This window comes from Primulina tabacum, chromosome 2 (assembly GCF_025594145.1).
Source record: "Primulina tabacum isolate GXHZ01 chromosome 2, ASM2559414v2, whole genome shotgun sequence".
Classification (NCBI taxonomy): Eukaryota; Viridiplantae; Streptophyta; class Magnoliopsida; order Lamiales; family Gesneriaceae; genus Primulina; species Primulina tabacum.
Genome location: NC_134551.1, coordinates 45,180,363 through 45,195,439, shown reverse-complemented (window position 1 = coordinate 45,195,439; position 15,077 = coordinate 45,180,363). Strand labels below are relative to the sequence as shown.

The following is a 15,077-nucleotide window of genomic DNA, read 5'->3' as shown; positions in this document are numbered from 1 at the left end:
ATATAGGGAGATAGATTTTACCCAAAAAAATTAGTGAAAGCCTGGGTCCATTTATTTGTTTTTTGCCGGTTTGACCGTTTCTCAAGTATCCGGTCCACACTATTAAAAATTAAAACATTTAAAAAAACAAAATTGTAGTATCCGTTAGCAGATTTTACAAATTATTTATTTATACTTCGTTAATTTGGGGTTTCTTTTCTTTTCATTATATTTTGTTAAAAACCGTCCTGTTTTAGTTTCAGCTCCACTAAAGTCGCATATTTGGGATGCGATTTGTGAAATCGTGAGATCATCGACAGAAATATCGGGTTAAGCAAAACATTTGCTAATTTTGTCCGCCATGAATGCCGTTGTGGCTGTGCTGATGCCGCTCAGTAGCACCGGTGCATTGCAATTTACCTGCTTGGATAAAGGCAGAAGATTCCAATCATCGGTTTTTGTAAGGAATTCAATGGCAGTCGGTACGACGGAAGGACAAATCTCGACGGAGACTCCGCCGGATGCTGTCGCTCGCCGTCTGATATTGCTCCGCCACGCTAAGAGTTCCTGGGAAAATAGGTCCCTCCGAGGTACTTATATCACAGATATGGAATCAGTAGATGATGAATAGTTTAACATATAGAAATTTGAGTTATGATCTTGTGGATAATGCACGGCAGCAGTGAAACCTCCATTTTATTTGCTTATATTATATTTGGGTTGACGCAAAAACTTAATCAGCAGGGGAGGTTCAATCTATTTCGGCATTAACACTTGCATTTTTATGGGGAAAAAAATTATTTCTATTTCTATATTCCATCTCGATCATGGTTTCGGGGAAGAGGTTGCAAAACGTTCAAGAGATACAGGTTGTTCTCCATATTTTTTCAGAATTTCCTACTTTTGCATCTTCTATTTGAGATAATAATAAAATTGAAGGTACAAATAAATTCTAAGTGCTATGCTTAGAAAGTTATACAACAATTCAATTGTAAAAAAATTTCTTACTTGTTGAATAGATCACGATCGCCCTTTGAGTAAATCCGGACGAGATGATGCCGTGAAACTTTCACAGAAACTTAAAGAGATAGGCTGGGTTCCTGAACTAATATTGTCCAGGTTGGGTTTGCCTCTCAATTTGATCTATGGAAATGGACAAATGGAACCTCATTTCAGTACTTAATTCAGTTTTTTTGGATTCAAGCAGTGATGCACAGAGGACTCGGGAGACATTAAAAATTATGCAGGAGCAAGTGCAAGGCTTCTTGGAAGCTAAAGTACATTTTATTTCAAGCTTTTACTCAGTTGCTGCAATGGATGGGCAAACTGCAGAGCATCTGCAGCAGGCTATTTGTAGATACTCGGGAGATGAGATCCTTACAGTAATGTGAGTTCTGTTGATTGTAACTTCTTTGGCATTGTGTTGGTAAACCAGGATGCTATCAATATTTATATGAACTTTATGTCTTTTACTACTCTTCTCGCTAGTGCACCAAATTCCAGTAAAATGAAACTGAACTTGTGGCAATTGCAAAAAGGAAAAGTATAGTTTATTGAAAAGTTTTTTTTTTGCATTTGATTCAAATATATTGTGCAGGTGTATGGGGCATAATAAGGGTTGGGAAGAAGCTGCGTCTGTGTTTTCAGGTTCCTCCATAACTCTGAAGGCTTGCAATGCTGCGCTGCTGGAAGCAACTGGAAAATCATGGGAAGAGGTTATGCCTACTTCTTGATTCCCATCCTTATAAAGTTCTGTATTTTTTACCTCTTTGACTTCAAGTATATTAAGTTGCTTACAAAGCCATAGTAAAGGCTATCTCACAAATGGCAACAGCTTTTCAAAGAGGAAAAGCTGACTTTTGGTTTGTGACATTTGAATATAAACTTTAATGTCTCACTGGAAATATAATTTGTGGATGCACCATTTAAAACACTAAAATCACTAGTAACATAATTTACTGTTTGTGTGGCCGTGGATCGACGATGTTTTCTGTACACCTTCATGCAGTCGCAACATTGTGTGTCTCCATGCTCTTAAGAAAGGGGTTACGAGTTTTCAGAAGTTTTCCATAAGCTTCGTAATGGTCTACGCATTACATTCTAGTGCTAGGACTAGCAGTTGGTTTTAAATGAACACGTTTGTTTAAGTTGATATCCACCTTAGTTGGAGCAGTCAGGTGTATGGATTCTTTAGAGTGACACGTGATTTGTCATGGAGCTTTTGACACGAAGTCTTTCCGTACTTGTTAACTCACAAAATAATGGAGCCTGCAAAGAAGATTGAAGATTTTTGTTGTGAAACAAGATTGATGACTATGTTGGTATATGGCTGTATGATATTTTTTTTATTGAATTGGTTGAATGTACAATGGCTCAACAATGTGCTACTTCCATAAAAGGTGTCAAGGGAACCTTTGTAGTTTGTCCGCAGCAGCAACGAGATATCTAGTTGGGTTTAAGAATTTGATTTGACCTTCACTTTCATGTGTAAATGCTGTTGAGCTATATAGTTGCTGCAAGATTTTCTGAAGTTCTCATCCCTTTTTGCTTTAATTTGTTAACATCATTCTCTAGTCCTTTTTTCTACAACTTTAATGTTAATCTTGCAACTCCTCGAATTTACGTGAGTGGGGATTATGGCTCAAGGAATCCTGTTTTTGGTGGCATTGAAATGCATGCTTCGTTTCTTTTTATATCTCATGTGTTTACTCCTCATCTGACTCTTTCATATTCAGGCATTTTCGCTAGCAGGATTTGGTGGGTGGAAGCTTCTTGGCATTGTGAAGCCGGATACTTAACTCGACTTCTCACTCACGTGAAACCAAAACCCTTAACTTTTGACTCACTCACTCAGTTCTCCTTAGATGCAAGCAGGCGTCCACCCAGTCCAGGAGAAATCGCCCAAATTTTGCTAAGGTGGCAAGCATGTGGTCTTGGGAAATTTTTAGTACCATCCCCATAATATCAAACCAACTAATGAAGAGGCAGAAGTTCCACTTCTTGGTATAAAATAAAAATATGTCTATATCCGTATATCATCTATGCTAAGTGCAACACTGTTATGTATCGAAGTTATGCGTAATGACAATGGTGTTGTCATTTTTTGTGCTACGCATAGTGGAAACATTATTCCATCCACACTTTGATCGCTCAAACTTGAATTTTGTTCGATCAGTGCCAAGAGAGTAGTTTTAATGAGGGATGATTTGGTGTTCGTTGTGGACTCAATTTATTGAAATTTTATATATCCAATAAATTGATCATATGTAAATATAGCACGAGATATGTAAATAACTGGTTAATATGGCCGCGGACACCTGATTTGGAAACTAGTTGGCCATGTATGGCTCATTTCCTATTCTTTGATATGCTTATTATTATTTTTAAAAATAATGTTGAACAAATTAACATTGTGGGTGTTTAAAATTATAAGCAAGTCCTCTGCTCGACCATGCTAAGTTGTTTTTTTGTTTTTTGGTAAATCAGATATCCGGGTGTTGTCTGATTAATCTTGGGAAGACTATATTTTCCATGGTTCGCCTCTTAGCAAATTCAAATGTGGTAATGGCCTACACGCACTTGGATGAAATTTAAGCTTTAATCTTATGTTATGGAGCAGGTTGGTGTAGTTTTGGTTGAATATTCAACATAAAGTTTCCAAGATTGAAGGAGGTAAAGACAAATTTTCATAGACGAATGGATAAAACGAGTCTCACTTTCCCAGGTGTTCAGGAGATTCTGGTACGGTTCTGCCTTTTTACAGTGTTCCCTCTTTCACTTTTTCACTCCCACTCTCTTTTGTCCTTAACCGTATCACTTGAAACAGCGAGAAGTCGTCAATTCGTTGAAATGCGATTTTAGTTCTGTTCTCTATCTTGTTCTTTACTCACCTTCTTCTTCTTCTTCTTCCAAAATCTTTTGGCAACAAGTCTTCCTTGCAATTCTTCTCCATGTTTCCGAGTCTGATTCAATCTCGTGAAGCTATTTTGAATCAGGACAACATTCAAATGTCGAGCAATTTATGTTATGGTCAACGGGTAAGTGCCGACCCCTGTCTGGTCCTTACATCCGACCCCAAACCTCGTCTTCGATGGACCACTGATCTCCACGAGCGCTTTGTCGACGCCGTTACTCAACTTGGTGGCCCCGGCAGTTAGCGACCTTTCCCCCTCTTCATTCTCTCTTTTTTTTTTTTTTTTTTTGTTTTCCTCAAGTTAATTGGAACCAAAGGATCTGTATGTTACTTGATTAGTTAACAAATTTCTTATACTCTACGGGATTGTCCAATTAACTTGAACTTATTTATGTGATCTTTGTAATAATCTTATGTTTGTCAGTTGTCTCAGTGCATTATTCCATTTGGAAAATCGGTTGCTTCATCTATTAGTGCTTTTTCATGAAACTTGGTTCACGCAGATGAAATGGAGTGATTTGATTATTATTGGTTTTAGTTTGGTTTCTCTATTGGATTGAGAATGTGCTAGTAAGCTATCCGTTAGTGGGCTTGATTGTATTGAAAGCTAAGACTTCGGCCCGTGGCTGAGATAATTTACTTGGTTCTGTTTATTAACATGCAACTTGGGAATGAAAAATAAGCAATAGCAGTTTGGCAGTGGTCTCTCCTTTCATTCTGTTTTTCAACGATGAAACATTTGTCGAAAGTCGATGATTTTTTTATAAAAAAAATCAAACTGGTCCAGGGGAACTTAAATGTTCGATGTTACCTGTTCAGAGGAACTTAAATGCCATGCCAAATATTTTCTGCTTTCTGTTTTATACAGTCTTTATGAGTATGTGGATTTGAATTGTCATAGATAAGTTGTTTCTCAATATCCAGTGATTGCTAGAAATTGACTGTTTTCAGAGGCTACTCCGAAGGCTATAATGCGTACTATGGGTGTCAAGGGATTGACGCTGTTTCATTTGAAAAGCCATCTACAGGTTTTATTTTTCTTTCTATTTAGTTATGTATCTTAATTATCCAGCAGATGGAGCTTGCCTTTTTTGTTCCCCGTGGTGGTTGCTTTGTTGCGATGCCATTTCCAGGTTTTTTAACAGATATTCATACATCATTGCAGAAATATCGATTAGGGAAGCAATCAGGGAAAGAATTCGGCGAGGCTTCTAAAGATGGTAGGTCCAGCTTTTTGTTTATTTGTTGGAACGGTCTTTGAAGTCAAATTATAAAATCAATTGGATATATCGAATACATAGCATCTATCATTCCATTCTGTTTAGTCACCCCTATCCCTGAATAAGTAGACTCAATTTGTTCAGCCAAAAGGATAAGCCATGTAAACTCAATTCGTTCTGACCCTGTTCAATCCTGACCTCCCGAGTCCCCATGCAAAGCGGATATAGTGAACGGAAAATTTCGAACACATCTGTATTGGATAAAAAAAGAACAAGTCATTTTGATATTTGTATCTAAAGAGATTGTATTATTTACGTTTTAAGTAAGATTTATTTGATTACGATATCGAAATAGTGAACTGATTTCTTATCCATCAAATGGTGGGGCTTTCAGGTTTATACGATCTGGATAGCCCTCGTGCCACTGATTCTCCTCAAAACATGCAAACATCTGACATGAATGAGTAAGGGTTTGTGTTTTGCTTGGGCAGCTTGTAAAATGCGCATTTTGCTTCAATTAGTAATTGGGTCAAATATTGGCTTTGTTTTAGGGGTTATGAAGTCAAGGAGGCGTTAAGGGCACAAATGGAAGTTCAAAGCAAACTGCACTTGCAAGTAGAAGTAAGCTCATATCTCAATCTGCCTCATGATACATTGGCAAGTGGACTTGCAAAACATTTTAGGCTCTGGTTTTTTTCGTCTTAGAAAATTAATTTTATGTCTTGTAAAATTACATAAAATGGCTTTCACCTTGATTTCAACTTATTTCCCGAAAATTCGTTTCACACCATTTCATATTTGAAATTCAACACAAAAACCCTTCTGAAGGTCAAATTTTTTGCAGGCTGAAAAACATTTGCAAATTCGTCAAGACGCAGAGAAAAGGTACATGGCTATGTTAGAAAGAGCCTGCAAAATGCTCGCAGATCAACTTCTTGGATCTGCAGCAACAAACGATGATGGAAATGGTTGCCATGGAAACGGAGCAAACCCGGCTCCCATAAATCCACTTCATGAACCATATCCATTACAATCTGCAGATGCGTTTCAAGCTCATATGTCTCCCAAGTTTCATCCGCAACATGCTGATTGCTCCACAGACAGCTGCCTTACATCTCACGGGAGTCCTGTGGGAATGCGGATAGAAAGGTCTTCATCCGGGGGAAAGCGAGGAATGCCAAATAAGGACACAAGAGATGCATCATTTATTTGGGGTGACTCGGATGCCTATACCCCAGATTTGCATATTGTGCAACATGTTGATTCTCGTGGGATCACTGGGTGTGGTGCATAAAATCGTCTTAATCTAGGCCGTGTCTCCATTTGTGATCTGATTCAAGCTTTTTGGTCACCTCTATTCCTGTTGTTTAATAGAAACAAATGAGAGCTAATTTATCTGAATCTGTAATGAAAGATGGTTTCACATCAAGAATGAATTTGTTTCTGCACATTCATGTATCACTATTACCATTAATTTCGCTGTAATTGCAAAAATTATAGTTTAGCATTTGCAGTTTATGGGTGCAGTTTTGATGCATTTTGTTTTCTGCAACAAATGTGTCCGCTTTTGCTGCTCCAGAAAAGAGACCAATCAAAAGGTTAAATTCTTATTTCATGTTTCCTGGTATCACAAAATTTAATCAGATGCTTAAAAACACGACAATATCTCGTATGCCGGAACATTTGAAAACAAGAGCACGCGTGTGTTTTTATGTGTGTGTACATATATGTACAGCAAAAACTTGAGTGAAACGGTTTCACGGGTCGTATTTTGTAAGACGGACCTCTTATTTGGGTTATTCATGAAAAAAATTATTTTTTATGCTAAGACTAATACTTTTTATTGTGAATATTGGTAGGGTTGACTCGTCTCACAGATAAAGATTCGTGAGACCGTCTCACAAGAAACTTAACCTACTCTATATGTATATGTAACAGTTCACAAATTACGCTAGTTGATTGCTTGTGTATTAGTGAACCTTTATATTTTATTTGTTATCAACATGTTACTTTTAGAACGAGTTTCTATTTTTAATTATATGTATCGTTTAGTCCATCCTCCTTTAAAGATATTATTTTCATGGTAAATTCAATGACCACCATTGCATTAAAAAATATTTTTATGTGAGGTCAAACATGAACCCTACATGTTAGGATCAATGATAATAGTCTTTGGATCATTAGTATGTAATAGAGGATTTCATCCGATGTTTACAACATAAATGACGATTCACTAAAAACGACAATGGGGGTAAACAAAAGTACATGAAAGATGACATAATGGACCAATTTCTTGAAAAGTTCCAATATTCTTCTATAGGCCCGAGTATTATTAATTTGGTATCATCACTTACCCAATTTTCTGTTCAGTTTCGTTTTATTTTGTAAAAAAAAAAGTATTAACATGGACTACTACCTATACATAACAAGTTAGACGGATAAGCAAATGAATTTTTTTCAAGAAATTATCACGTCGGAACAAAAGATAAATGCTAAACAAAATTCAAATGAAAATGGACATTTAATCATCACCACCACCATCTCAATACCTGACCCAACGTGAAGCTCAATACACAATGTTACAGAAATTATGTTTGCATCATAGAGACCTCGAGTGCAGCTCAGCGCTCTTAGCTAGGACTATCTTTTCGGTACTAAAATTTCCTAATCAATAATTGTATGGGAAGTATACTTCAAACAGTAAGAAGGTTCTGGTACGCCGTTGTCGTTGCTTTAACCTGGGACGCCACACGCAACTACTACGTACTGTAGTTATTTCTATCTTGTAGAATGGATGAGAAGGGGGATTAGTCTCCGGGACGTCACATGAAACAACGTAATGAGTCATTCTATCTAGCAGAGTACGTAAAATCAGGATTAGTCGAGTCAACGATACGCTCCTCGGCCAGAATCACCCAAAAAATCATCTGCACAACATTGGGAAATAACAGGTAAAGGGAAGAGGCAAAAAAAAATGTGATGAAGAGTAAACAAACTCGTGTCCACTTGATCCAAATGGGTATACTACTGGTCCCTGTGCACGATCTCACTTAATCGAATCAATTATGTTGTGCTTGTGTACATAAACATGCAACACTTGACTGTTAATAAAAAATCTGGTTCTAAGCTGTCATGTACAACCCCTGAATGCATCAATGGTGAGAAAAATGATAAGCAGGACGGATCAATGTCAGTGGTTGCTAAGTGCCAATAGAAGCCAGCAGCAGATGCAGTCATTCAACAAGAAGATAACAAGATTCGTGATATTTAGTACCTAAATTACAAAATAAGAAAGGTGAAGATAATCCAGAATGCATCTTACCATGCTCATCTTCATCACCACTTTGACTTGTAAAGAAAGGAGTGAGATAGTTCCGGTCTATCGCAGTAAAAGAAGTAGTGCTGCAAGAATTTGAGAGTAAGGGCGAATTGAAGAAAATAATATAGGCAAAAGTTGGAAATCACTTGTAGCTTACCTGTTGTGAAACTCCTTGAGTCTCGTCTTAAACCTGTTTCCAGATGAGGATTCCCCCTCGTAAGAAGGGGCTCGGTAGCTACTGTTCGTCTCAAAGCTCTGAAAATAAAGATAAAAATAATAGAGGATAATAATTCCGGCTCAATTTTTAAAAAATGGTTCTAACAAAAACCATTTGGAAATCATGTGAAAAACTTGGTATAACAGCAAGGAATGAATTCAAGAGATGTGCTTCTAGTTTGCACCTATGATAACTATTATGCTTTCAGCAATATTGCACACCCCGGTTTCCTCAAGCCACAGCTTTGCAATCAAGGAGACAAAAATGACAGTGAAAATGATGGGCAGAAAGACAGTACATTCAGCCGAAACCAAATCTACTTGAGTGTGTACAATTTTCATTGAAACACATGCACTAACTTTTCACCTAAAAAGTTGGGAAGGGACAGCTCACAGTTAAATTGACATTTTTTACTTACTTCTCCCAATGCGTCATCATGGCTGTCACCTACAACTTCTAAAGCTTCCAGCATGGTCCCTGTAGATCCTCCTATCAGCAAGACCTGGAAAACCACCCAAGAATATTAAGACATAAAATGCTCTTTATATTTATGTGTAAAACTGAAAGTGGTGGGCCCCATCTACAAGCTAAATCAATTCTATCCAAGAACATTATAGGACATAAAATGCCTCTGTATATCTATCTGCAAAACTGAATGTTTGGTAGGGAACATCTGTTAGCTAAATCAATTAAATTTATTAATATACAAACATACCATTTGCAAGAAATTTATGGAATAGAACTATCTTTGAATTTAATATCGAATAAACAAGGGCAGTGTTGATCTGATCAAGTAAGACCTTGCCTCAGTTAAGAGACAAACAAGACACTAATGCTTTCATGTTAAGCTTCTAAAACCAAATGGTCAGATTACGTTTGAGGAAACTACGCACAAAAAAGGTTGGATTATCATACAAAAAATATGCTACCATTATGCTTCATGAATGCAGCCAAGGTCCACCATAAACTAGTGACATTTAGAACAGATCACTGTACTCAGTACTCACCGTCAAAACAACTATTGCAGTTGTGGCAGTAAAGATTGTCTGGCCATGGCCATCTGGAAGATCATGCACCGATTGAAGAGCCAGGGCAAAAGCCATAGCCCCTCGGAGACCTGTGATAAAAGAAATATCACGAGTTTGAGCAGCATGAGGGTATCTACATGATCATATAATTGTTAGACAGGGAGTAACTGAAAAAAGGTGTTTTAGCAAAGTGTTGGATATGCAAAAGAAAGCAGTTTGCACACCACCAATGGTTTTTCAGCCACTCACCACTATACCAAAGAGCTTTTTGATGCTTCATTGGTATTTTCCGATGTGCAGGTCTAATCATGTTCACCAAATAAGCGCACGAGAAAACATTTGTAGCTCTTCATGAAACAAGTATAAGAAGGTTCAGCAGGTGATAAACATTCCAACACTACATTATCCATATCTCATAATCAAACTGCATAGGAAAATATTGGCTGCCAAAATGAACATTATGGTAAAGTTGATAGCAGCAATATACTCGTTTTAAGTTTAGAAGGCAAAGCAAGTATACCTTGCAATTCCAATGAATAGCTGATGTAAGTTAGAGCAAGTTAAGGAAAATAACAGTGATTCAGCACAGTAAATACCAAATTAGCCGCTTAGAAAAAATACAAGTGGATACAATTGAGAAAGAGATAAATCCAACATGTGACCAGCTACGTTTTCCATCGCAATATCAAATCCCATGTATATAAATCTGCAAAACAGACGAAAAAAGCAGCCCAGCAGTAGAAACAAGCCAAAACAACAAACGAACTCAGAGAAAAGTTAAATGAACTCGCATATTTCTTACATAAAAGTCTCAGCCAATGACGATATCAGATGGAAAAAAGCAGATACAAATTTCTGAGAACTGTCTGACAAGTTTGAGAAACTGTAGTGCTTCATGACCTAAAACATAAAAAGTTCATGAACTAAGTCATCTACCAAAACAAAGAACGAGTAAAAATCGAATCAAATTAAAGACCAATAAGGCAAACTAGTTAGTTTCACTTACTATTCCGGTGAACAATATAGACACAATTCCCGAGAGGCCAAGTCCTTCAGCTAGCATATATCTAGAAAATCAAACACACAAAGCACAACTGAGTCCTAAAGAGTCCTAAGAACACTGATTTTGTAAAACTATATTGAAGAATGTCGAAGTGACTTACGAGAAATATGGAAAAAGGACAAATAAACAGCACTCCAAGTTCTGAAGGCTGTAAATATCATGATTGCAGTAAGTACCGGGTTTAATTAGACCTGAAACTTGAACTTGATGCTATCAACAAAATGTACTTACTTGTCAATATCCAAATCAGCATACTTGAAAAGGTTCAGGGGAGTTAAAGTTTTGCAAAATAGGTTATGAAGAAAAGATCATAGCAAGAAGGTGGAGAAAAAAATTGAAAAAAGGATATCAAAGCAGAAGTGAATCCAACTCCAACCCCTGTAGATATAGAAACAAGTTACAATTAGCAGCAATGAATGTGCATCTTCAACACAGAGTGCATAGAAGTATAAATTTTTATTTAGAGTGTGTGTGTGTGTCGACTGCTTCCAAATCAGTACAAACATGACAGATAGAATTGAGTATCTTTTAACAACACAATAACTAAACAGTCCAGAAACTTTTGTCACCACAGCAAAGACAAAAGGAATTTAAGGGGAGAATAATGAAGTATGAGATTTTGTTATGTAAAATAAATGAATTAATGAAAAAATCTTCAGAATTTCCGGCCGTTTAATGAAAATTTTTAACAACAATATATGAAATTATGAATAATATAAGAACAGTTTCAATTATGACAAGGGTCAGACAAATATGAACCTGCTGACATTGAACCAACAAAGGTCTCAAGAAATCTGACCACGACCATGAAAAAATTTTGTCCCGATGACTCATGGCTCCTTACCAATGACATTGTCCTGGATATATAGATTCAAATCAATATCTTATGTAAGTTTATTTCACAATATGATGGAATATTTAACTGACCTGTAGAGAGAAATTGCCATCTTCAAAAGGTTAAATATGCAAGTTCCAGCAAACAAATCAGTTTATAGATAATTACCCAATGAAAATATCATATTTTCACATATGCTCCTCATTATGAAACAAATTATAAATACGTAGATTTACCGCGTCATTTAGCACAGATTCGCCAAAGACCAAAGCATATAGATTTACATCTGTACCAAGCTCCTAAAAATGTCACATCAAGTAGACGTCAAGAACAAATGTATCATATTACGATAATTTTGATTTGAATTTGAACAAGCAAATGGTATGCCTACCATCTCTAAAATTAGTAAATGACAGAAAAAGAACCGATCATTTGTTTAACAAAGATAAATATGACCAAATTAGTGAGTATCAACACAGAGATGAGCAAGTTACAATCAACTCCGACTCCAGATCTCATAGTTGAAGGTGTCGTATCAACTTAACCCCAACCTAGAATTAAAAGTGATGACTAAAATTCAACCATCAGAAGGTTTTGGCTATGGTTGTAATGATCTATAATAATCTTCTCATCTATCCTTTTTGGAGGAAGGATACCAAAGAGTTCCAACAATTCCATCAATTGTTTGTGACAGTGTGGAAAATGTCATATAAAAATTACAATATCAGGAATAAAATCAATATGTTGACTATAAAATGTTTTTATTGGTTCACCGATTTAACTGAAATTTGAAGGGGTAAATCAATGCCATGGCCTCATTAGACAAAGAAACGTGACCAAAGAGCTACTTTAATCGATTGAAGATGTAAGAATTCGACAACTTGAAGCTGCTAAAATGGAAAAACTCATTCAACTTAAAACATGATTTAGTAAATTCTAGCAAATGTATTTTCAAGCATGTATAATAACAATGACAACTCATATAAGCCAACATGTTAGTAAATAACTCAAGGAAACATTAGAATGAAGCATAAAACCCACTATGTTTTCAAATAACGGACAGGATGGCGTGTTCTCCATGATATACAAGAGTAAGCTCACAAAAATTTCCCTTAGTAAGTATTGACAGTTCTTTTGCATTTATTCTCAAACAACTTCACCGAAGCCAGCAAATTAGCAATCATGTTAACATTTATCTAATGCAAAACTTATCAACTACTAAATTTTGATCATTTAACTCAAAGATGCACGAGAGATACTGCAGCCTATTACTACAACGTTGTCTCATGATGGGTCTCATGTTGCCAATTCATAAAATTCTCGACTATTTAAAGAGTTGTCTTTAATGGTTAAAAAAACAAGCTAACAGCAAACAAATCTTGGATGCTATGTGCCTAAAACACCGGATCACCTGAAATATAGACAAAACAGTGACAGGATCAGTAGCTGAGATGAGAGCACCAAACATCAGACATTCCACAAATGGAAGTTTGTACATTAGAAATGTCACTCCACCAAGATATCTGTAATATGACAGGTTATAGCATTCAACAAAGGGCATTAGTCCGATAAGGCATATCTTCAATAACTATTGAATTAAAAAAATATATGTATATTTATATATGTGTATATATATCTTGAGGCAACAAATATAAATTAAACTCACACTAAAATGCCCGTGACAACAGAAGCTATAAAAGTTCCAAATATAGCAAATGTGACAATGGCACCAAAGTTGGAAAAGAACGGTTTCTGCAAATTGAGTTCAGAATACATATCATATACATATAAGTTATAACTTTCCCTTCTTTAGTTCCATGATTACATTCTAGAGAAAAGGAAAACATAAACTTAAAGCCAAAGACTCACCGGTTGTAGACTGAACCCCGACTGAGTAATCACATAATAAATTAAGGAAATTACTTCATCTAATCAACAAAAGAAAGGTCACGTATTAAATGGCACTCATCTTGTGTAGTTTTACACCAAAAAATGAAGTTCATTTAGCAAGGATATAATATGATCGGGGGCAGCAGAAACAAGAAGAAAAACTCTTCGTGGAAGTTGAACCATGCCCTGCAAAATCAAAATAAACGAAGACATCAAAAAGTCACCGTCACCCTTGCCTCCTAAAGTTTGAAACTATGGTTTTACAAAAGGGTCAAGCACGAGAAACTGAAGATCGCAATAAGACCTGATGCTATTTTCCGTATTGGAAATATTAGCTAGCCCGCCAACAATTAAACCTGGTTCCCAATTCACAAATTCATCAGACCACAATAACACTCAAAATCACGATCAGATTCTACAGTGATTTTGAAGCTGTTAAGTGGGAGTCAAGGACCGATGAAAAGCTAAATGAACGATAGCGTAACCGATTAAAAGTGAGGCACTGGCTTCTGGTAGATAATAGAACCGGTGGCGGCGAAGGACATGGCCAAGAACAAATGAAAGAACGAGCATCATGATTTGCAGAAGAATCCCAACTCCGGCCGCCTGCTGCTCTTTCGCCGGACTTCCTCGCGGATCGGCCGGAGATATATGCAGCTCATCCATGCCGATCCTTGATTATGGTTTTAGGAGTTTTTGGTCCTTTTTCTTGATTGGAAGAGGAATTCGATTGTTTTCAACTTCTTGAGCCAAACTTCCTGCAATTTCACGCCTCCTGAATCGTGTCCCTTGAATTTCTTGTATAATTTCACTTTTGTTTTGTGCTTATTTCCAGATTTTAATTTAATTTAATAATATAAATTCTTGGGGTTTTCCATTAAAATTCATCTGGACTATGTTTTGTTGTTATTCGTTTCCAAAAAAAATTCTAATAACTGTTTAGGATAACAATTTTACACATATGCTCACTACCCAATTTTTATCTTAATTTGTATGCGGCAAAAACTTATGTAAAACGGTGTCACAGGTCATATTTTGTGAGACGGATCTGTTATTTGGGTCATCAATGAAAAATTATTAATTTTTATGCTAAGAGTATTACTTTTTATTATGAATATCGGTAGTATTGACCCGTCTCACAGATAAAGATTCGTGAGACCGTCTCACAAGAGACCTACTCTTTGTTTTTTCTCCTGAATTTTTCATCCAATTATATAAAAAAAAAATTAAAAGCTCCGAATAGGGGTGTCAATTCAGGTGGGTTGGGTTGGTCGGGTTGAGCAATAGTATTATTCAAAAATTGACCAACCCGAACCCAACCCGAACCCGAGCCAACCCGAAAACTGCCAACCCGAACCCAAACCCGAATCAACTCGATCAACCTGATTAACCCGATTTTGAATTTGAAAGTTTAATTATAGAAAAATAAACTATATTCACTAATTCAAATAAACAATTGTTTAAAAAATAAAAAATATTCAAAATAAATATTAGATTATGAAAATTTATGATATAAATATACAATAAATATTTTTTCAAACATATAATATATAAAAATGTAGGCAATATTTGTTAATTATATAATTTTTAAAAAAATTAAAATTTTCGGGTCA

The 15,077-nt window shown here is 36.1% G+C and overlaps 3 protein-coding genes across 3 annotated transcripts; 2 read left to right on the top strand and 1 right to left on the bottom strand.

Annotated features, from left to right (window-relative positions):
- The first annotated feature begins 271 nt into the window (after positions 1–271).
- LOC142532513 (uncharacterized protein At3g52155, chloroplastic-like) lies at positions 272–3,252 on the top strand. The gene is made up of 5 exons (XM_075638795.1): positions 272–569; positions 999–1,098; positions 1,187–1,366; positions 1,577–1,694; positions 2,715–3,252. Exons 1-5 carry the CDS (start codon positions 341–343, stop codon positions 2,775–2,777), a joined length of 690 nt encoding a protein of 229 aa, XP_075494910.1. The 5' UTR covers positions 272–340; the 3' UTR covers positions 2,778–3,252.
- Positions 3,253–3,565: 313 nt separating this feature from the next.
- LOC142532502 (protein PHR1-LIKE 2-like) lies at positions 3,566–6,630 on the top strand. Its single transcript, XM_075638788.1, has 6 exons — positions 3,566–4,131; positions 4,844–4,920; positions 5,058–5,112; positions 5,507–5,576; positions 5,664–5,733; positions 5,957–6,630. Exons 1-6 carry the CDS (start codon positions 3,930–3,932, stop codon positions 6,404–6,406), a joined length of 924 nt encoding a protein of 307 aa, XP_075494903.1. The 5' UTR covers positions 3,566–3,929; the 3' UTR covers positions 6,407–6,630.
- Positions 6,631–7,614: 984 nt separating this feature from the next.
- On the bottom strand, positions 7,615–14,333 carry LOC142532496 (sodium/hydrogen exchanger 6-like). The gene is given in 23 exon segments (XM_075638781.1): positions 7,615–8,039; positions 8,435–8,514; positions 8,589–8,686; positions 9,067–9,150; positions 9,656–9,765; positions 9,926–10,023; positions 10,197–10,216; positions 10,308–10,348; positions 10,351–10,382; positions 10,479–10,576; positions 10,683–10,743; positions 10,840–10,887; positions 10,971–11,002; positions 11,089–11,117; positions 11,499–11,596; positions 11,667–11,686; positions 11,811–11,873; positions 12,986–13,097; positions 13,241–13,326; positions 13,444–13,468; positions 13,591–13,650; positions 13,769–13,820; positions 13,950–14,333. Coding segments are annotated over 23 exon segments (1,569 nt in total). The 5' UTR covers positions 14,131–14,333; the 3' UTR covers positions 7,615–7,998.
- Between the last annotated feature and the right edge of the window lie 744 nt (positions 14,334–15,077).